This window comes from Caretta caretta, chromosome 4, assembly GCF_965140235.1.
Source record: "Caretta caretta isolate rCarCar2 chromosome 4, rCarCar1.hap1, whole genome shotgun sequence".
NCBI lineage: Eukaryota > Metazoa > Chordata > Testudines > Cheloniidae > Caretta > Caretta caretta.
The window spans coordinates 130,533,775-130,557,647 of record NC_134209.1 but is presented as its reverse complement, the minus strand read 5'-3'; the positions used below and the strand labels follow the sequence as shown (position 1 = coordinate 130,557,647).

General features: G+C 42.2%; 1 protein-coding gene across 17 annotated transcripts in view; it reads left to right on the top strand.

Annotated features, from left to right (window-relative positions):
• Window positions 1–23,873, top strand: part of ABLIM2 (actin binding LIM protein family member 2) — a 214,829-nt gene that overhangs the window by 101,167 nt on the left and 89,789 nt on the right. For 16 of the 17 annotated variants that reach the window (XM_048848971.2, XM_075128053.1, XM_048848965.2 and 13 more), the window contains one exon: window positions 731–824. In XM_048848971.2, coding sequence (XP_048704928.1) covers window positions 731–824 — 94 coding nt within the window. Of the gene's footprint in view, window positions 1–730; window positions 825–16,565; window positions 16,841–23,873 lie in introns of those variants that run through there. The other variant, XM_048848976.2, reaches the window with a different exon arrangement.

Sequence of the window (23,873 nt, the reverse complement as noted above, 5' to 3'; positions counted from 1 at the left end):
GGTAACATAAATGGCTAAGATTTATTTAGAGCCAAAAGCTGAGATTAGAGCTCCCATTGCATGCCTTTGTAAGTTTGGATTGTTCATAATTTTAAATCCTGCAAATAAAACCACCCAAAAATCTGCGGTTTACTGCATGCCTTGGGCATATTTCCAAGACCTTTCTGTCACTTAGACTGAGCTCTGCATAGTCACCTTCTACAGAGAAGACATTGGCATCTTGGTGCACTTTGAAAGTTCCTAACTCAAAAGAGTGTCCATGGAATTAAGCATTAGCAAATGAGCAATTATTCCTGTGCAGTTCAGGCTCAAAGTGAGTTTAGATGACAAATAAAAAAGGATAGAAAAGTAAATGGAAATTGGGACTGAGTTATTTCTCAGAGTGGGAAACACATGGAATAAGTTAATGAGAAAGTCCATCAAAGCAAGTACTATAATATTTGAGCGTAAGAGACGTTTGATCTTATTATGGAGAAAGAGGGAACTGCTGAATACAGTGAGGAAGAAGGAAAGTGGGATTGAGATCAATTTGGCAGAGTCAGATTTGGATGAGCCAAGTGTAATTTCCTGTTCATCAATTATTGAGGTCTTTACCACATTAATAAATGGGAGGGAAAAGAAGTCTGTAATCAACCTCTCCTGAAATGCCAACAAGGTTTAGCTGTGTAATCTGCTAGCGAAACCATAGGCATGTTTGAAGCTATCCAAGTATTGTCTGTTTTTTCTCTAGGGATGGCATTCCATACTGTGAAATGGACTATCATGCTAAGTTTGGCATAAGATGTGACAACTGTGAGAAGTACATCACTGGAAGAGTGCTGGAGGTAAGAATATTCTGTCAAGCAGACAGACATCTATTCTCAAAATTTGAGAGAACTCCTTTGTTTAGGTTATTCATATGCAAGAGCTAAATGTTAACATTTTTATTAACTGCTTTTCTCTTCCCATTTCACTTCCAGAACCATTGTGTTAAACGTTAAATCATTCATGTTATTTTTTATGAACCATCAGGAAGTATTTCTATAACTCTGTGCACACCTCTTTGCTTGATGCTTTGCTAAAATATATATTTTAAATGGAGTATTCTAAGTTATTGCAAGGTGGCAAGGCAGCAGAGTAAAGGTCATATGGGGGCTGTCTGGCATGTAACAATGTAAGTGTGTTGTGAAGTTATAAATTCCATTATTTCATACGCACTTATCTGTTCTGTATTTTTCAGAGTTCACAGTGAAGCTATTGGAAAACTAAAATGAATCTTTCAGTACTTTTGTCTCTGGTCATAAATGAGCCATGTTGTAGTTTCACCAAGCCTGTTCGTTGTTCTGAAAAAAGTTTGGGAATATGATGTGTGTGTGCATATGCTGTACGCAAAAATCTTGTTATGGGCCCCACATAACTAAAGACCAAACTGAACCAAGATTAAATTCAAAACAAAGTCTTTGGTTCTGGGTGGATGGTTATCCAATTGATCTATAAAGGTGTGTTTTTCTTTCTGTTCCTCTGCCATATCTCCAGTTATATGCAGTCTTGTTGTAGCCATTTTGGTCCCAGGAATTAGAGAGACAAGTTGGGTGAGGTAATATCTTTTTATTGGTCCAACTTCTGTTGGTGAGAGAGACAAGCTTTCAAGCTTACACAGAGCTCTCTCTCACCAATAGAATTTGGTCCAATAAAAGATATTACCTCACCCAACTTGTCTCTCTACTGTCTCCGGTTTGTTCACTCAGCACTGAAGTCAGGAGGAGTTCTGCCCATCACTCAATAGTGACCCCCTTCTGGTAGATAAGAACGAGTAATGAAAGGTTGTGAAGGAAGTCTCCTTCTTTCAGCTGAGGTGCTCATGAGGCAGAGTTTCCAGTATCCAAAATAGGCGCTGATGGTTCCAGCAGGAAATATACAGTACTAGTACTTGAGCAGGAAAAAGTGTTCCTGTGCATTATATATACTGCATTGTCAAGCAATATATGTGTTTTTTCCCTCCAGCAAATCTTCCCCATCCTTCTGAACAAAGAAACTAGACTTTACTGCACATGAATTAGCAGTGCTTTTCTTGCATCTTTGTTAATCTGGCACACACATGTCTCAGAGTGTACTGACTTGCTAGCCAGCAGAGGAGAATTCCTACTTACTGCCCTATGGCAGTAGTAATATATATTTTTTCCATAACAGGATCAGTGCTTGAACCACATCCACTCTTGTTACCCCTCCTTGGTTGAGTTTGTATCTCTCTCCATGGCAGGTTGGGGAGAAGGGTGACAGAACAGACCCCTGTTTTCACACCCAGCACACTATTGTAATAATCTTTGTACAAGGTATGCTATGTAAAGTATCATTTAAAAACTCAGAATTTGTTGGTCAGTATTGTCCTGATAAAATGTGAGGCAACATTGTATGTGAAATTACAAGATTTCCCTGAATGATGTTATTAACACATGTTCCAAACCCCGCAGTCCTACCCAAGCAGTAGTCAGAAAACAGGTCTGTCCTAAACAAAGGAATGTGTGCTTGCCTTAATTTGCACTTAAGCAATAAACAGAGTCATCAAGCAGGAAGGGAAAACAAAGAAAGCTCAAACTGAAAAAAGCCAGCAGGGAACATCCTTCCACATGGACTGTTTGCCTCTTGGTTCTCAGCTGGAAATGTTTTTCAAGTGGGGGACTGGAACTATAAAAAGGAGGGACAAACACCCCCAGGCACATACACGCCTTCTGTCTCTGGCATCACACCTAAGAAGACAAAGGAACTCTGTGAGGGGTGGGCGGTCCTGACCTAAAGGGTTTTGTCAATAATCTTGCTGGAAGCATGTGGTGAGAAATTTTGCTTGACTCTAATATAGTTTAAGTTAGGCATTTTATCTTTATTTTTTTTAATCATTTCTGACTTCTATGGCTCATAACTTGTACTCTGTTAAACTCTCTCTCTCTTTGTAGTTAAACTTTTTTTACAGTTTTATCTAATCCAGTGTGTTTAAATTGAAGTATCTGGTTAACTCTATTTAAGACAATAAACTGGCATATTTTTCCCTTAAAAGAATAACAGATTTAATATAGTTGTACTGACCAGGAGAGGGAAGAGCTGTACAGGACATACATTTCTGGGGAAAGATCTGGAGCTAGGGGTGTGTTGGGGTCACTCTGCGGTATAACCCAGGCTGGTGAGAGCCAGCATGTAGCTGGCAGGCTGAAGTTACACAGCGACACTGAGGGTGTGACTTGCGTGTGGGAAGGCTGTTTGTGCGGAGCCCAGGAGGGAGCTATTTCAGCAAGGCATTGCAAGGCACCCAGGGTTGCAGGGCAAGGATAACACAGCCCCAAACTGGTCTGAATTGTAGCCGGGTATGTCACAGGGGGTTGTTGGACAAAAGTGGCACCACCTGCTTCTTGAATTCGTGTTGGCTCTGCAATACATAAAGGTCTTTTTAGGGCCTGATTCTCTCTCAGCATCGGTGCAAAGTGAGTTTAAATTTCTTCTATTCTCATTTGATAGCATTTTACACCCAATTTTCACAGAAGTCAATGATGACACAAGGTGCCAGGCAGTTGAGAATCAGGCTCTTAATGTTTTGGTTGAAAAGGATGAAAAGAGCCTTTGATGTATAGCAGCAGCAGCACTGGTTTTGGTAGACTGGGAACGTGGGTGCATCTACCTCTTGCAGTTTGCTGATGAGAGCAGATACATCAGGATGAGTCCATTCTCTGGCACTATTTTATTGGCACGTATTGGCTGTAATAAACCTGAGAAAGTGTCACACTTTTAAGGTGTTCTAGGAGTTTTGCCGTGATCAGTTGCACGTGGCCTTTCCAAAGAAGCTGTAAAAGTCCTTCCTTTTGTTTTTAGTTTCTGTTAACTTTTTGGGGGGGTGTGTGTTTGTTTTGTTTTGTTCTTTTGTTTTTAAAGTGCTTTAAAGAAAATACAGCAGGGCTGATTTGCCTCTTGTCGATATCAATGTAAATCTTGAGTAATTCTGCCAAAATCAGTGGAATTACACTGGTGACAAAAAGAAAAGGAGTACTTGTGGCACCTTAGAGACTAACCAATTTATTTGAGCATGAGCTTTCGTGAGCTACAGCTCACTTCATCGGATGCATACTGTGGAAACTGCAGAAGACATTATATACACAGAGACCATGAAACAATACCTCCTCCCACCCCACTCTCCTGCTGGTAATAGCTTATCTAAAGTGATCATCAAGTTGGGCCATTTCCAGCACAAATCCAGGTTTTCTCACCCTCCGCCCCCCCCCACACAAACTCACTCTCCTGCTGGTAATAGCCCATCCAAAGTGACCACTCTCTTTAAAATGTGTATGATAATCAAGGTGGGCCATTTCCAGCGCAAATCTAGGTTTTCTCACCCCCACCCCCCTCCAAAAACCACACACACAAACTCACTCTCCTGCTTGGTAATAGCTCATCCAAAGTGACCACCAATGTGATATATGCCATCATGTGCCAGCAATGCCCCTCTGCCATGTACATTGGTCAAACTGGACAATCTCTACATAAAAGAATAAATGGACATGTCATAAATATAAAGGGAAGGGTAAACCCCTTTGAAATCCCTCCTGGCCAGGGGAAAGCTCCTCTCACCTGTAAAGGGTTAAGAAGCTAAAGGTAACCTCGCTGGCACCTGACCAAAATGACCAATGAGGAGACAAGATACTTTCAAAAGCTGGGAGGAGGGAGAGGAACAAAGGGTCTGTGTCTGTCTGTGTGCTGCTCTTGCCAGGGACAGACCAGGAATGGAGTCTTAGAAGTTTTAGTAAGTAATCTAGCTAGGTATGTGTTAGATTATGATATTTCTTTAAATGGCTGAGAAAAGAATTGTGCTGAATAGAATAACTATTTCTGTCTGTGTATCTTTTTTGTAACTTAAGGTTTTGCCTAGAGGGGTTCTCTATGTTTTTGAATCTAATTACCCTGTAAGATATCTACCATCCTGATTTTACAGGGGGGATTTCTTTATTTCTATTTACTTCTATTTTTATTAAAAGTCTTCTTGTAAGAAAACTGAATGCTTTTTCATTGTTCTCAGATCCAAGGGTTTGGGTCTGTGGTCACCTATGCAAATTGGTGAGGCTTTTTATCCAACATTTCCCAGGAAAGGGGGGGTGCAAGTGTTGGGAGGATTGTTCATTGTTCTTCAGATCCAAGGGTCTGGGTCTGTAGTCACCTAGGCCAATTGCTGAGGCTTTTTACCAAACCTGGTCCAGGAAGTGGGGTGAAAGGTTTTGGGAAGTATTTTGGGGGGAAAGACGCGTCCAAACAGCTCTTCCCCAGTAACCAGTATTAGTTTGGTGGTGGTAGCGGCCAATCCAAGGACAATGGGTGGAATATTTTGTACCTTGGGGAAGTTTTGACCTAAGCTGGTAAAGATAAGCTTAGGAGGTTTTTCATGCAGGTCCCCACATCTGTACCCTAGAGTTCAGAGTGGGGGAGGAACCTTGACAGGACACAAAACAGATGTCAAGAATTATAACATTCATAAACCAGTCGGAGAACACTTCGATCTCTCTGGTCACGCGATCACAGACATGAAGGTCGCTATCCTACAACAAAAAAACTTCAAATCCAGACTCCAGCGAGAAACTGCTATATTGGAATTCATTTGCAAATTGGATACTATTAATTTAGGCTTAAATAGAGACTGGGAGTGGCTAAGTCATTATGCAAGGTAGCCTATTTCCCCTTGTTTTTTTCTACCCCGCCCCCCGACGTTCTGGTTAAACTTGGATTTATGCTGGAAATGGCCCACCTTGATTATCATGCACATTGTAAGGAGAGTGGTCAGTTTGGATGAGCTATTGCCAGCAGGAGAGTGAATTTGTGTGTGTGGTTTTTGGAGGGGGGTGGGGGGGTGAGAAAACCTGGATTTGTGCTGGAAATGGCCCACCTTGATTATCATACACATTTTAAAGAGAGTGGTCACTTTGGATGGGCTATTACCATCAGGAGAGTGAGTTTGTGGGGGGGGGGGGGCGGAGGGTGAGAAAACCTGGATTTGTGCTGGAAATGGCCCAACTTGATGATCACTTTAGATAAGCTATTACCAGCAGGAGAGTGAGGTGGGAGGAGGTATTGTTGCATGGTCTCTGTGTATATAATGTCTTCTGCAGTTTCCACAGTATGCATCCGATGAAGTGAGCTGTAGCTCACGAAAGCTCATGCTCAAATAAATTGGTTAGTCTCTAAGGTGCCACAAGTACACCTTTTCTTTTTGCAAATACAGACTAACACGGCTGTTACTCTGAAACTGGTGACAAATACTCTTGAGAAAGGAGATGGGGGCCTAAATGCTTTAAAAAGTAAGGGAGAATGATTCTTGCAGTACCTAAAAAGCCCAGGAATCCCAGATGAAAAAAAAGCAACAGGCACAGTGTTTAGCAGGAAGCAAGCAATGGATTTGAACAAGTAAATTAATCTACAGAATCTTTGCAGCAATGATCATAAATAATATCCTCAAAAGATCACATTTTTCCACGAGGATAAGATATTTTAAAAAATCCTGACAAAAGGCAGTAAAAAAACATGAATACAAAAGAAACCTGAATCCATATCCAATGTAAACAGCCTTGTATTCTGTACTTCTGATGTCTGACTGACCTAGAAGTAGCACAGATATCTCAATTCCAGTTTAGTATCTAATCGCGTTTGTTTTCCCCCGCCTATATAGATGATCTGTCATGTGTTTACATAGTTCTTAGATAGATACAAAAACGAAGCAGCCAAGGCTGCTTCTAACGTTTGTCATCTTTGAAAACGTTAGCAGCACTTCCGTTTTTTTCAATACTCTTTTGTTTTCTTTTTATGATCTTGAATATATTGTGAGGATTCACAAGTGTGATCATGGACAATTGCTGCTAAATAGGGGAAATGCGGAATAGTTTCCCAAGGGAAGTGCTGGAAGACATCACGTAGGTCATACTAAAACTAGACTGGACAACCTACTGGAAATGTACATTGGGGAACAATCCTGCACTGACAAAGGAAAGGACTAGATGACTTAATATAATTTTTTCCATGTCTGATTTCTGTGGTAATTAGCAGTCAGCAGGACAGCTGTTTCCATGCCTAATCTCTGTGGCCAGATTGTATAGTTTAGTCTCCCTCTCCTACAGTTCTTGGTCCATGTTAAGTATTTATTCAGAAGAGAAGGAAGAGAGAGATTAGTAGTGCAAACTGCTGATAACTTATAATATTATAGTTGTTTTCTTATGCTGGAAGCCAAATATCATGCATGATTTGTTTACTTAAGTTCTTCCTGTGGCCTATTTTCTGAGGGTCAAATCCTCATTCCCTATGTAAAGTCAGAGCAAAATGGATCTAGGACAGGATATCTCTGTGTAGATAAGGGGAATAGACTCCCCCAGGATGTGGAGTATCAGAGCAGCCTGTCTGTGTACTGCCTTCACTTTTATGCAGTATTGTACGGGTTGTTGTCACTGATTGCAGAGGTCTGGGCAACTGAAATGGCCTATTTGTTCTGATCTCACCTAGTCTGCCTCATCTCACCCCCAAAGCTCCCTTTGAATGGTTGCACAAGAATCCACAATAGAATTGGTGTGGCTGTCGCTAGGTTTGCCAGGTGGCTGGTTTTCAACTGGAATGTCCAGTCGAAAAGGGTACCTGGCAGGGATCTACTGACTGGACATTAAAAGTCCGGTTACTGCGGGCAGGGGGGGAAGAGGCAGCCTGTCACCCGCCCCGGAAGCGGCAGTTGCTGTGGCCGCACACATGCACCAGCTTGGGCAGCAGGCCGCCCCTTTGAGAAGCATGGTTTGCAGGGCTGAGGCAGAGGACAGAGTGCGGGGGCCCATGGCGAGCAGGGTAAAAGGCTCCCAGTTGAAATGAAACATGCCCCAGGAGGAAAAGAATGTGACCTGTCTCACCAGCCAGCGCTTCCCCCGGCCACACTGTCAGGCAGCACTGGGGCGGGGAGGGCTCAAGTAGGTGGGGGTGGGGGGCTGCCGGGCAGATAGCTCAGAGGGAGGTGGGGGGCTGCTAGGCAGGAGGTCCCCATCTAGCTCACCAGCAGGGCTGCCTGGCTGTTACTGTGTGGCCGCAGCACTCTTCTGACCTACACTGCCGGGCAGGCTGCTGGAGCTGGGGTTTGCAAGTCCCTTGGGGCTGCTCATGCTGGAGTTGGGGGGGGGGAGAGCAGCAAACGACAGAGGAGAGAAGGGAGAGGGGTGAGTAGTGAGCAGAGCATTGAGGGAAGAGGCGGGGCAGTGGTGGGGCCTTCGGAGAAGAAGCGGGACTGGGGCGGGGCCTCCAAAGAAAAGGCAGAGCAGGGGCAGGGCCTAGGGCAGTATTCTTCATTGCAAGGCCCGCAAGCCAGTGGCAGCTTCCATCAACCCTAAGTGCGCTCCCTGTCGATCGCGATCTCCGGCAATCTCTGGTGCTGCAGTGGGGTTGCTGCTAAGGCAGGCTCCCAGCCCCACGCTATACCCAGAAGTGGCCAGCATGACCCCATGGCCACGGGGGGGGGGGAGGGGGCGAGGGGAAGCAGAAATCTCTGCGCGCTGCTCCTGCCTGCAAGCACCGCCCCCACAGCTCCCATTGTCGGGAACAGGGAACTGTGGCCAATGGAAGTTGTGGGGGCGGTACCTGCAGAAAGGGGTAGTGCGCAGAGCCACATGCCGCCCCCCCCAGGGGCCGCAAGGGTGCATTGACCCCTTCTGGGAGCAGTGTGGGGCCGGGGCTGCCTGAAGTAAGTTCCGCCCCCTTCAGTGAGCAAGTTCTGAATAGCTCTTCATCATTAAGACCAGGAGTAGCATGAATATAGGAGGCCCATTTCTTTTCCACCACTCAATCTGCAGCCTCCCGGGGCCAGCCCCCCATACCCTCTCCTGCACCACAAAACAATGCCCCAGCCCTGAGCCCCTTCCCAGAGCTAGCCAATAAAAAGAGAAAGGTAAGTGCTTTGGAAGATGAAAACTGAAAGTTTCAAGAAAAGTGGACTGACGAGGTTTGATTTGTGCTTAATGAAACATGCATGAAGCCTGTTTAATTTGTCAGCAGACGTGTTCAGCTTTTAAGCGCAGCGATTTAGAACGCCAATACACAACAGCGCATGCAGATTTCAGTGAAAATTACCCACCTGGAAGTAACCTAAGAAAAAGTAAAATTGAACAACTTGCTGCTTCACTACAAGGCCAGCAAAAAATAATTCAGAGATCGAGGTCTGTTGCAGAATGTTTGACAGGCATCTTTTGAAATTGCATGGATTTTAGCAAGACATAAAAAGTCATTTACTCACACAGAGATCATTAAAGAGTGTTTTCTGGCTTCTGTGGAAATCCCGTGTGCAGGTTTCAATAGCAAAAATGCAATCCTAAAGCAAATAAAAAGGCTGCAACTGTCGGACACAATCATAATGAGAAGGGTGGAGGAAATTGGAAAAGAAATCCGACAACAGTTAACTGCAGATGTTTTGGCAGCACCATGTTTTAGCATAGCATGAAAGTACAGATATATGAAAGTATAGATATATGTGACATCTCACAATTGTGTGTTTGGGTTCGTTTCCCCAAAGAAGAATTATTCTGGTAAGAACTGCTGTGTTTAATATCTTTGAAAGGTCAAACAAAAGGGGAAAACATTTTGACTGCCCTACTCGATTTTTTTGCTGAGAATAACTTGGACTGGACAAAGCTAACTTCCGTGTGTACAGACGGTGCACCAAATATGTGAGGGAAGGAGACTGGATTGATTGGCCAGATGATGAAACGAAAAGAAATACCCAAATTTGCCATGTTTCATTGCATTATAGACCAAGAAGCAATTGTGGGTAGACTAGAAAATAATGAAATGCAAAGTGTCATGCAGTTGGTTGTAAAGGTGGTCAATTTTATTGTTTCAAGAGTGCTGAATCACCAGCAGTTTCGAGCATTACTGGAAGAATATGAGACAGAATATGGTGAGCTAGTGATGCACAGTGAAGTGAGATGGTTATCTTGTGGCAGGGTCCTTGAAAGATTTTTGGGTCTCCTTCCTCAGATTCGTGAATTCCTTGAAAGCGAGGGGTAGAAGGAGAAAGACTTAGAAAATCCAGAGTGGATAATTAAGGCATTTTTGACTGACATCACTTTCCATTTGAATGAGCTAAATCTCCAGTTACAAGGGAAACAGAAATGTCCTAGTAACATGTTGCGTGTTGTAACTGCTTTTCAAAACAAGATTACAACATTATTCATTCCCATCGTGCAGTTTGTTCACTTTCCGAAATTCAGAGCAGTGAGCTCAGAAAATCCCGAGCTTTTGAAACACTTCAGTTACAATTCATTTGTACAAGTATTGGGAGAATTGAGGGTGGAATTCAAGTCTCGATTCAAAAATGTAATGGAGTACAAGGAGTTTTTTAATTTAATTGAAAACCCCTTCCATGTATCAGTGACATCTCTGTCACCAGTTATCACAGACATTTGTTCTGACCATGCTAAACTGAACAGTGAAATTGTGGAACTTCAGACAAATGGCATCATGAAGTCTGAACTTAAGACAGGTGTTTATAATTTCTGGAACATGGTCCCTGATACACAATACCCATCTCTGAAACATTGTGTGCAAAAAATGCTGTCATTTTTTGTCAGTACATATGCTTGCGAATCCACATTTTCAACAATGAATATTGTGAAAAGAAAACAGAGGAATAAATTGACCAATGAACATTTGGACTGCTTTACTACGATTGTGATGACAGATTACAAATACTGCATGAACAAAGTCAAGGAGGAACAGGCACACTTTCGCTCATCCAGCTTTTAAAGTAAGTGTTGCATTATTCTATTCTTAAAAAGTTTACTCTCATAGGTGCCTTTTTAATTTCATACATGTCAAAGGAGTGTCAAGGTTCCTCCCCCACTCTGAACTCTAGGGTACAGATGTGGGGACCTGCATGAAAACTTCCTAAGCTTACTTTTACCAGCTTAGGTTAAAACTTCCCCAAGGTACAAACTATTTTACCTTTTGCCCTTGGACTTTATCGCTGCCACCACCAAACGTCTAACCGGTATGTTACTGGGAAAGAGTCCATTTAGTAATGTCTTTCCCTCCAAAATCCTCCCAACCCTTACACCCCCTTTCCTGGAGAAGGCTTGATAAAAATCCTCACCAATTTGCATAGGTGAACACAGACCCAAACCCTTGGATCTTAAGAACAATGAAAAAGCAATCAGGTTCTTAAAAGAAGAATTTTAATAGAAGAAAAAGTAAAAAGAATCACCTCTGTAAAATCAGGATGATAAATACCTTACAGGGTAATTAGATTCAAAACATAGAGAATCCCTCTAGGCAAAACCTTAAGTTACAAAAAGACACAAAAACAGGAATCTATATTCCGTTCAGCACAGCTTATTTTCTCAGCCATTTAAAGGAATCAGAATCTAACGCATATCTAGCTAGATTACTTACTAAGTTCTAAGATTCCATTCCTGTTCTGTCCCCGGCAAAAGCATCATACAGACAGAGAGAGAGGCTTTGTTTCTCACTCCCCCCAGCTTTTGAAAGTATCTTGTCTCCTCATTGGTCATTTTGGTCAGGTGCCAGCGAGGTTATCCTAGCTTCTTAACCCTTTACAGGTGAAAGGGTTTTTCCTCTGGCCAGGAGGGATTTTAAAAGTGTTTACCCTTCCCTTTATATTTATGACAATACATTTTCCTGGTTATTGTTTTATAAAAGGAGTATCATTTTATTGCACAAGTAGACTTTGTTTTAGTTACACGACTGGCTCTGTACCATTACCTTATTAAGGAATAGTAAGCAATGTGTTAATTTAGTAGTTGATGTGGCTCTCACATTGAAGTTTTTTTGCCCAAGTGGCCCCCACTTCAAAAATAGTGAAGAACACTGGCCTAAGGGAAAGAGGCAGGGTGGGGCCTTGAAGGGGGAAGAGGTGGGTGGGGGGTCCGGTTGTCAGACATTGGAAAGTTGGCCACCCTATCTGTCACCCTTTGGTTTCTTCCCCTCCCCCCCCCACTGCGGAGATCACTGTGCTGTTACTTGAAAGCTTTTGCACATCCATGCTGGGCCTGGTAAAATTAGGCCCTTGCAATGAATAAGAAAAGGCAGCAGTGTCCAGTACAGTATCAGGGCTGCCCTTGTGGAAATTGCCGTGTGGTTTCTGTATGCATTTGTTCCAAGCTGCTATCTTGATGTGGAAGCCCAGAGTGGATGGAGATTGCTTTACAACAGCTGAGTTTGGTTTAAGAAAGGAGTGCTAGAATGGTAAAACTGCTTAGAAAAAAATGATTTATTTTAGTATCTGCAGAATGGCCTTGCTCCCAATACAGCAGCAAATGACATCAGGGAAGAACACAGAAAATAAACATTATAATCCCAAACTGTTAATTTTTAGAATCAGCCATTTTGTTTCTGTCACAGTGCAGGAGGCTTCTCTGTGTTTTGGCACCAAGAAAATGTTGGTTTCTGTTTTTATGTCCCAAGCAGCTATTTGTGAATTTAATACTTGAATTTGCACTAATAACGTATCATAAAGACAGACATTAAACATAATTAAACTTTTTAAACAATACACAGTGTTCTGTATCAGGGTCTAATCCAAACCCCATGGAAGTTGATGGGTCTTTCCATTCACTTGAATGGCTTCTCCTGTTCCCAGCCAGAATAGGGGCAGATTCTCCATTCTGACCACATTATGCTTGGTACAAGAATGGAAGGCTGTGAGGGTCAGCAGCGGCTTTGAGAAGCCTTAAGATTACTCAGAGTCCCAAAGTGCCATTCTAGCAGCAGGGGATTGTTTGGATGCAGTAGTGTCCTGCCCACATCTCTGTTTGCCCTGCCACAATCCCTGACCAGATGCTGGAAGGTGGTGGCATAGGAGCAGCTATGATGGTGCTATGCCACTGGAAGATTCAGTCATACAACGGGAGTCCTCTTTTTTTTTGGATTTGCTGGAAACAAGGCTATTGTGCACTGCAGACCAGAATAAATAAGATGTATTGTATTATGGCCATGAATTTGGCTCATAATGCTCATTCTTAATTGGGTGACAATTTGACAAGGTCCTTCACCAAAGGCTCTTACATAAATTAAGTTGTCATGGGATAAGAGGAAAGATCCTTTCATGGATTGAGAACTGGTTAAAAGACAGGGAACAAAGGGTAGGAATAAATGGTAAATTTTCAGAATGGAGAAGGGTAACTAGTGGTGTTCCCCAAGGGTCAGTCCTAGGACCAATCCTATTCAATTTACTCATAAATGATCTGGAGAAAGGGGTAAACAGTGAGGTGGCAAAGTTTGCAGATGATACTAAACTGCTCAAGATAGTTAAGACCAAAGCAGACTGTGAAGAACTTCAAAAAGATCTCACAAAACTAGGTGATTGGGCAACAAAATGACAAACTAAATTTAATGTGGATAAATGTAAAGTAATGCACATTGGAAAAAATAACCTCAACTATACATACAATATGTTGGGGACTAATTTAGCTACAGCTAACCAGGAGAAAGATCTTGGAGTCATTGTGGATAGTTCTCTAAAGACATCCACTCAGTGTGCAGCGGCAGTCAAAAAAGCAAACAGGATGTTAGGAATCATTAAAAAAGGGATAGAGAATAAGACAGAGAATATCTTATTGCCCTTATATAAATCCATGGTACGCCCACATCTTGAATACTGCATACAGATGTGGTCCCCTCATCTCAAAAAAGATATACTGGCATTAGAAAAGGTTCAGAAAAGGGCAACTAAAATGATTAGGGGTTTGGAACGGGTCCCATATGAGGAGAGATTAAAGAGGCTAGGATTTTTCAGCTTGAAAAAGAGAAGACTAAGGGGGGATATGATAGAGGTATATAAAATCATGAGTGGTATGGAGAACGTGAATAAGGAAAAGTTATTTACTTGTTCACATAATATAAGAACAAGGGGCCACCTAATGAAATTAATGGGCAGCAGGTTTAAAACAAATAAAAGGAAGTTCTTCTTCACACAGTGCACAGTCAACTTGTGGAACTCCTTGCCTAAGAAGGTTGTGAAGGTTAGGACTAGAACAAAGTTTAAAAGAGAACTGGATAAATTCATGGAGGTTAAGTGCATAAATGGCTATTAGCCAGGATGGGTAAGGAATGGTGTCCCTAGCCTCTGTTTGTCAGAGGGTGGAGATGGATGGCAGGAGAGAGATCACTTGATCATTACCTGTTAGGTTCACTCCCTCTGGGACGCCTGGCATTGGCCACTGTCGGTAGACAGGATACTGGACTGGATGGACCTTTGGTCAGACCCAGTATGGCCATTCTTATGTTGGGTGAGTAGAGTCAAATAAGATGTGTATCAACAGAAAGCCCCCCATCTATGGGCTATCTCCTCTTCTTTGGGATTGTTGATGCTTTAAGAAGCAGTTGCAAAATACTCCATCTCACTGAGAGGAGCGCAAGTTACTCCTGTGCTCTGTTTAGTGAGAAGAGCCAAACAGCATTATACACACACACGCACAAACACTTTTTTCATTGCTTCATTCAGACAAACTTCTGTTGATTTCAGGATTTGTTCCCATAATAGGAAGAAGGAGACATCCTAGTGGAAGCAAGCTGTGCTGGTTCCCCCCCCCCCCCGCCCCGCCCATGTCTGCCCTAGCCACTGGACTGTGGAGTGATGTTTGCCTTTTCTCTGGACCAGTTAATAATTAATTATTCAATTGAGGTAGCCCCACATCAGAATTTCCCCTAACCCAGACTTCAGGGCTCTCATCTGAGAGGTGGCAGATCCCTGTTTAAATCCTGTGCCATGTCAAGCAGAGGGAGGACTTGAATCAGGTCCCCCACATCCTGAGTATCCTAACGAGTAAGCTAAAGGCCTCCTTTTTCCCCTCCAGCTACCCCCTGCTTTGTGTAGAGTTAAGTAGTCTCTGACCACTCCTGCCAGATTGAGCCCAGTATGTGAGTAAGGCATTTCTCCAGCTATCTTCCTCTGGTTCATAAGAATGGCCATACTGGGTCATATCAGTGTCCATCTAGCCCAGTATCCTGTCTTCCAACAGTCTCCAATGCCAGATGCTTCAGAGGGAATGAACAGAACAGGGCAATTTATCGAGTACTTCATCCCGTCATACAGTCTCAGCTTCTGGCAGTCAGAGGTTTAGGGTCACTCAGCGCATGGAGTTGCATCTGTGACTATCTTATCTAATCACCATTGGTGGACCTATGCTCCATGAACTTATCTAAATCTTTTTCATACCCATTTATACTTTTGGATTCACAACATCCCATGGCAATGAGTTCCACAGGTTGACTGTGCATTATGAAGAAGTAGATCTTCATGGTTTTTTAAACCTGCTGCCTACTAATTTCATTGGGTGACTTCTGGTTCTTGTGTTACGTGAAGGAGTAAGCAACACTTCCTTATTCACTTTTCCACACCATTCATGATTTTATAGAGCTCTGTCAACCCCCTTTCCCCCCCTTAGTCATCTCTTTTCTAATCTGAACAGTCCCAGTGGTTTTTAATCTCTCCTCATATGGAAGTGGTTCCATACCCCAAATCTATCATGGATTGTCCTGGGAATTAAGCAGAAGTGAGGTGTCCAGACACCTGGAGTGAGGCAGCACTTTGCATGCCTAGAGGCAGAATCATAGGCTTGGAAGGAATGTTGTGAGGATAAATGTATTAAAGATTGTGAGGCGCTCGGATACCACAGTAATGGGAGGCCATATAACTACTTTAGTTTGATAGCAGGGGTGCACAATAGCATGATAGGCTGAGCTAAGTGGTAATAGAGCCTCATGTGTGTTGCCACTTATCGAGAGGCAAGTCAGAGCCTCCTCCAGTGGTAAACACTACAGATGGATTGCTTTGTCATTCATCTGAATAAACAGCTTAAGCAGTTTTGCATGGATGCATTTGAAAGGGTTTACCTGGACCTGTTTGCACCACACCCCAATCCTTCTCTGATGATGATAAATCCTTCTCTCAGCAGTGGGTCACTTTGTTTTCCACTCTGGATTAGCCATCTATAGATTCCACATTATTCACAACTACACTTAGGGCTCAAGTATGCCCTGCAGTAGGTGGTGTACATTGTCCTGCAGTGTCCACATGTGTCCCGTGGCTGTAGATGGCTTCCTAAAATATGCTGTACTCTGGCAGGCACTCTGTCTTTCATCAAAAGGAGTTAATAGTTACGTAGTAAATCTATATTGTTGGTTTTTTTAAACATTAACAAATTCGGGAAATCAAAGCCATAAGGTCTAATAAAAGAAGAGAAGAAATGCATGAGTTACCAAATGGTGATGAGACAGGAAATGTCTGAAGTTGCAAAAGAGAAGTAAAAATTATAATCAAATGATTTATACACTAAAGAAAAAATTCCCCTGGCTTGGTAGCCCAATGTTTTTGCTTTGCTGTGAGCCTATGTTGTTTTAGTTTACAGTCTAGTTTGTAAATCAAATGCTTTCCCCTTTTTCAAAATCTTTGTGTAGTACTGAGATGAGACTAATTCCCTACAGCAGGGTGTGCAAATTTCTGCCTGCAGTGTGGAATAATGGTTTATTCTGAAATGTCTATTATCCTGCTGTTTCACTAACAACAAAACCTAGTGATGTGTAAAATGTACTGGAGGGGGTTATAATACAGATGATAACACTGAATAATGAAATAATAAAAGCAAAGGTTCTATATGATCAAGGCATTTCCTATAGAATGGCCAGCCTTTGAAAAGCTGGCAAGAAAGGCAAAAGGACTCAAGTGTCAGAATTAATCATCAGTTACAAACTGCTGCCAAAGCCAGTTTTCTCTATCACGAGAGAAGGAAGCAAAACCTGTTGGGGAAACGATATGTCTTAATAAATCAGCATTAGCTTTTGCAAGAGGAAAACAGCTAAGGTAGGAAATATTAAACAGCACTTGCAAAGAGCATTATGTACGGAGGTTCAGTGCATTTTGCAGTTCGGGAATGATCCTTTGGTTTTGGTGTTTTGGGGGCTGCTGGTTTACAAAACTGTGTTAATCTGTAGTGCGTTCCACCTGAATTTGGCTGGTTAAGTGTACATTGGTACTCAGAAGCCTTAATTTGAATATTATGATCACAATTCACAGTGACTTGTTGCTTTTAAACAGGCTTCATCCAAACATAAACACATAAATAGCAATGAAAATGCCTTTAATCATGGCTTTAGCCTGTTCAGTGCTTTAGCTAATTCTGCTATTTTGGATTTGTTCATCCTGTGTTTCTTTTTCTTTCTTTAGTAGTCTCTTCCTTCCAGGATCCAGCACTATCAATATGCATTATCTTTTTCTGTAAGGTGACATAAAAAACCATCAGAACTGTCGAAAACCTGCTGAATGTTAAAAGAGCTTTTGCATAACTGTTACCCTACACATCAATTACGTGTTTTGTTTAGCAAGCAGTTTGGCTTATAACATTTACTGATATCTTAATCGTCTACATTTTTTAACCAGTGTGCTAGATGCTGCTGAATATTTTGAATAACATGAAACTATATTTAAAACTTAAGAGAAAATGGTTTCAGAGTAGCAGCCGTATTAGTCTGTATCTGAAAAAGGAACAGGAGTACTTGTGGCACCTTAGAGACTAACAAATTTATTAGAGCATAAGCTTTCGTGAGCTACAGCTCATCCGATGAAGTGAGCTGTAGCTCACAAAAGCTTATGCTCTAATAAATTTGTTAGTCTCTAAGGTGCCACAAGTACTCCTGTTCTTTTTAAGAAAAAATGGAATCTCCATGAGAATGGTCATTGCGGTTCTTTGCAGTTGCTTGCTTTTGTGTTACATGTGGTGGAGGTCACTGATTAGAGGTCTGTGCACTATTTTGTGTGTGTGTGTGTGATTGGTACATGGTTTGAATTGTGGGGACAGGTGTATATCATCTGCTTTGCATCATGCAAAAGTGATGTATTATGACAAATTAAGACAGTTCTGCTACAAAATGAATTATTTCTGGTTTTAGTAGCCGCCTTGTTCCTTCTAACTTTAAATATAAACTGCTTACAGTTTACCAGGTAGGCTGCCTTTCTTAGCTCTGTGTTGCTGTGGTGATGCATCAATATTGTCAGAGCATTTAGTGCTTCTTTCCACTTAATGAATGTCTCAGCTAGATAAAATTTAAAATTGGGTATTTTTAATCCCTCGCCCTTCTGCTTTACAAAATTCCCTTCATTTCTGTTTGGCATCTGACTGACTGCCCCTAGAGTCAGCAAGGCTGCTTCACTGCAGTGCCTGGCAACGTAGCAATGGATCCAGCCCACACTGGAACATCCTCCCTCTAACTCTCTGCAGTAACCATGGCAGTGGTGTAGCATTAAGCTTTGTTTTGCTTTAACTGCAGTTAGTGGCACTTGGTTTTGTTGATAAAATATCTCCAGTATGTTGTGATCCTCTGAAGTATGTATTGTGTATCTACTGCAAGCAGGAAAACAGGCTCCGTGGGGTAAAATATTGTATGTCTTATTCTGATTTTCCTCCTTCCAGCCTTCAGTCTATTTTTGTTTTATTTAGGTTGTTTTTAAACTAAAATAAGAACTTTGAACTTACGCTTTGCTGTAGCAGCGCATTAATGCAACTGAAACTGGAAACTTGCCACTGGTTGGCAATATTATTATAAAGAAGAAGTATTTGTATTACGGTCGTGCCACAGAGTTAGCCCCTGTACAGACACCTAGTGAGAGACAACCCCTGCCCTGAAGATCTTGCAGTCTAGATCAGGGGTTCTCAAACTTCATTGCACCGCGACCCCCTTCTGACAACAAAAACTACTACATGACTCCAGGATGGGGGACTGAAGCCTGAACCCACCCAAGCTCCACCAGCAGCGGGGGACAAAGCCAAAGCCCAAGGGCTTCAGCCCCAGGCAAGGGGCCTATAACCTGAGCCTCACCGCCCAGGAATAAAGTCCTCAGGCTTTGGCCCCGGGTGGTGGGGCTTCGGCTTTGGCCGTGCGCCACAGCAAGTCTAAGCCAGCTCTGGTGACTCCGTTAAAATGGGGTCGTGACCCATTTTGGGGTCCCAACCCACAGTTTGAGAACCGCTGGTCTAGATCGACAACGCAAATAAAGGGTGTGAAGGATAACAGAGGCACAGAAAGGATAACAAATAAGTGACTGTGGGCATGTCTATATTGCAAACCAAAACCAAAAAAAACCCAGCCCTGCAGCAATGAGTCTCAGAGCCGGGGTCAACTGACTCAGGCTTGTTCTATGGAGCCATGGTGTGGGGTGAAGGTCTCAGTGGCTAGGCTCCAGCTCAGGCAGGAAGGTCTACGTTGCAGTTTTTAGCCATGTAGCATGAGCCCTGCAAGCTGCTGTCAGTTGACCCAGGCTCTGAGGCTGGCTGACGTGGTTTTGGGAGGAGTTTTTTGGTTTTGGGGTTTTTCTTGTTTTTATTTTTGTTTTGTGTTTTGTTTTGGTGGTGGGGTTTTTTGTTTGTTTTGCTGTTTTTTGCAATGTAGATGTACCCAGACCTAGCAGCCAGAAATAGTACTTCAGGCCTGCTGACTCCCATTCTAGCCTCCAATCCAGTGGTCCGTGCTGCCTTTCCAGTACTGTTCAATATTATTTCCTGTTTCAGTAATTTCACTCTGCCTCCCGAAAATTAATGGGCTAGATCCTCAACTGCACTGGAGCAGAGCTTGGCATAGCTGAGGTGAAGAAGAAAAAGTGACTCTCTGCCACCTTTATGCCTTGTTCCATCTTGGATGTGGCAAAAGTTAGAGAAGCTGGCAACTCTAACTTGCTGCAGCTTGTATTGGCCCCCAAGAGGATTTTAAGGAAAGCTGCACAACAGCCCTGGGGCCAAAGCCTCTGCTGCATTGAGGTCAATGAAGCTGAGGCAATTTGCACTAGGAGAGAATCAGGCCCATGGAATTTAAGGGTGGATTGGGAAGAGGTGAGAGCGATTCGTTAGCCAATGGGAAGCAGAAGTCTATTCCAGGCATAATGGGTGGCACGAAAAAGATGGAAAGCCAAGAGTGGGAGAAAAAGACAAAGGTTGTAGGTCATTTATTGTGAAATATATGCAACCGAGCGACAGACCAGTAACTTTATCCAGACTATTTTAATAAATAGAAATATGGGCCAAATTCAGCTGTGATATAAGCGGACAGAGCATAATTGACTTCATCCAAGTTACACCTGCCTCCACCCAGGCTAAATTTGGCCCTGCGAGTCAAAACTTGGCCCTAGAGGTCACAAATTAAGATCTGAATTATATTTATACTATTTTCTTTTACATAATTCCTTTAACCGTTGTTTTCTGTGGCTGGTACACAGTGAGCTACTTTCTTTAAAAGATAAATCTCCCCATTTGTACATCTGTCTCTGCACTCTATACCTGGAAGAATAAAGAAACTGTGGGAGGCAGTAAGTATGACTCAGATGTATCCACCGTGGGTGGGAAAACTCAGAGCTTTGCAAAGCACATGGGGATGAGCCAGAGCTCGCACAAAATAAAATAATTGTACATGTGAGCTCGCTGAAGTGGTGCTGCAGGTGCACATGCAGACCATTATAAATGACAGATTCTTGGCTTAGTGTGGGTTGACAGATGACTCCAGTGAAGAAAGGGAGGGGGAGTGTCAGATTCAGCACTGTGTTACTCCACTTTCACGCTGGTGTAACTCCACTGAAATCAGTTCAGTTCCACTGGCATAAAGCTGGAGTGACATAATGGTGAATAGGGTCACTGAGGCTATAGAACAGTTAGTAAGAATTGCTCCTCCACATATTTCTCCTGGTACCTACTCTTTCACAGATTTTTCCTCCTCTGATTTATTGCCTACTGTACAAAATAAATAGTTCTTAGAATTATAGGACTGTAGGGCGGGAAGGAGCCTTGAGAAGTCATCAAGTCCAACCCCTTGCATTGATGCAGGACCAAGCAAAATCTAGACCATCTCTGACATGTATTGGTCCAGCCTGTTCTTAAAACCTCCAAGGATGGGGATTCCATGACCTCCCTTGGAAGCCTATTTCCGAGCTTAACTCCTCTTATAGGTAGGAAGTTTTTCCTAATCTCTAACCTAAACTTCCCTTGCTGCAGATTAAGACCATTACTTCTTGTCCTTCCTTCAGTGGACATGGAAAACAGTTGATCACTGTCTTTCTTATAACAGCCTTTAACATATTTGAAGATTGTTGTGAGGTTCCCCCTTCCCCCACACACTGTTCTTTTCTCAAAACTAAACATGCCCAGTTTTTTTAACCTTTCCTCATAGGTCAGGTTTTATAAACCTTTTCTTATTTTTATTGCTCTCCTCCGGACTCTCTAGTTTGTCCACACCCTTCTTAAAGTGTGGGGCCCAGAACTGGACTCACTATTCCAGCTGAAGCCAAGTGGAGCGGGACTGTTACCTCCCATGGCTTATATACAACAGTCCTGTTAATACATCCCAGAATGATATTAGCCTTTTTCGTAGCTGTATCACATTGTTGACTCATTCAATTTGTGGTACACTATAACCCACAGATCCTTTTCTGCAGTACTAACATCTAATTAGCCAGTTATTCCCTATTTTGTAATCATGCATCTGATTTTTCATTCCTAAATGCAGTACTTTGCACTTGCCTTTATTTAATTGAGTCTTGTTGATTTCAGACCAATTCTCCAATTTGTCAAGGTTGTTTTGAATTCGAATCCTGTCCTCCAAAGTGCTTGCGACCCCTTCCAACTTGGTATCAGCCACAAATTGTATAAGCGTATTCCCCACTCCATTATTCAAGTTATTAATATAAATATTGAATAGTACTGGATTCAAGACTAACCTCTGTGGGACCCCACTAGATACACCTTCCCAATTTGACAGCGAAATATTTGTAGCCACTCTTTGAGTATGGTCTTTCAACCAGTTATGCACGCACCTTATAATCATTTCATCTAGATCTCCTTTCCCTAATTTGCTTATGTGGGACTATGTCAAAAGCCTCACAACAATCAAGGTATCACATTAACTGTTTCCCCTTTATCTACTAGACCAGTAACCATGTCACAGAAGGACATTAGGTTGTTTTGGCATGATTTGTTCTTGACAAATCCATGCTGGCTATTTATACTATAAATGTTTACAGATTGATTATTTAATAATTTGTTCCAGCATCTTTACAGGTATTGAAGTCTAGCGTTCCTCTGATCCTTCCTCCCCCTCCTTAAAAATAAGTACAATGTTTGCCCAACACAACTAATTGGGTGATCTTACACCACTTCAAATACAGTAGAAGCCATTATAAATGTTTGCTAGTCTAGCCAGTACCACCTGCAAGTTATTGGTTGATATATAAGGTTGTTGCATTCTAGTTTGTGTGACTGGAGATTCCATGTGGCTTCAAATAAGGTTAATGTCTGGGCATAATCCTCTGCTCTGACCAGTGGTAGATATTCACCCCCCCGTGCACCCACTCCCTTAATTGCAAATACAGTTACAAATGGAGAGCAGGGAATGACCACGTCTGAGTGGCCAAGGGTTTACATGTAAATCTGTATATTTGGAGAGGTGCTTAGCTATGCATCCCCCCCAAGGCTCAGTTCCCACACTCATTGAAATCAATAGTAAATGTGACTTCAATGATTGCAGGATCAGGACCCAAAGTGTTAATCCTGCTTCTAGGTGGAGTAACTTGATGGGCCTGCAGCAGCTCACGTATTAATGGAGAATGATCTCCCTATGCTACTCATCACTTTTTATCTTACACGCTTCTCTGCTCAGCACTCCATACCTTTATTATGGAGGATCAAGCCTATTATCATAAATATTTTCTGTTCTGAGAACAGGGGGAAATGATGGTTATCCCGGGAATTGTAGGTGGTGTGAGCTAGCTGATCACATGTCTGCATTTTAGTGGTGAAGGTTGGAAATTTCTGTCTCAAATAATAGTATAATGAGTCTGAACCTCTGCCTAAGTTTGATATGGGTTAGAAGATGGTCTAAGAATCACATTAAACTATGTAACAAAACAGCTGTTACTTCTAAGATGCTGAGTGTCAGTTCCTTAGCTGATGTAAATCACCGTGGCTCCATTAAAGTCAGTGGTGCTTCACTAACTTATGCCACTTGTGAATTTGGCCCTGTGAGTCAATACAGTTTTGATAATGGCTTCTCTTCAATTACATTGGATTCCTAGAAGTTAAGTGCAGCATGAGATTCAAAAATTATTAGAGTTTATACAGAAAAGAAACCAATGTGTTCAAAACACACAATTCAGCTATCATGGGGGGAAAAAACAGTTCACCCACGTAAAGATGTTCTATCTATAAAAACAACCATTTTAGAAAAGGGACAATGATCAAATTTAAACAAGACACAGTGAAAGGTGCATATTATTTTATAGGCTAGATGATGCATGTTTCAAGGGGTGATTTTTAAAAATGATATATCTATTTTATTATGAATAGCTTCAAACTTTTCTTGCACTTATTTCAATCTGTTTTGTGTACGTTTGATTTGTTCTCTATCTTTGAGTAGATAACATCTATTTCAGTGTGGCATATATTTGCACACTTTCTGAATTTTAAACCTGAACAGCATTCTGTCTATAAGCACTATGTAATCAAATGAAACTTGAGAAGAATACATTTTCAGATGAAAAGTTGAGTTTTGTTTTGGTCTGAACTATTAAAAGGAGACAAAACCAAGAAAAAAGAGGAAACCCAGAATCTATTTTAGGTTTTATACTGCCACCCATCACCATAGCGTCTGAACTCCTTCCACATAAAATAGCAGTAGGAAGTCGCTAGTGGACTTTATGGAGTCTCTGCTCTTCTCAAGATGGAAACTCTGCTTCGGTTAGGATTTTTAACTGGTTGGTTGATTTGTTTTCAGATGTTTTTAGGAAGGGAAGGTCTTGTGTAGAAAAGAGCCAATATTGGAGCACCAGTCTTGCTGTAGTGGAAAGGCCTTTTTGAAGACGA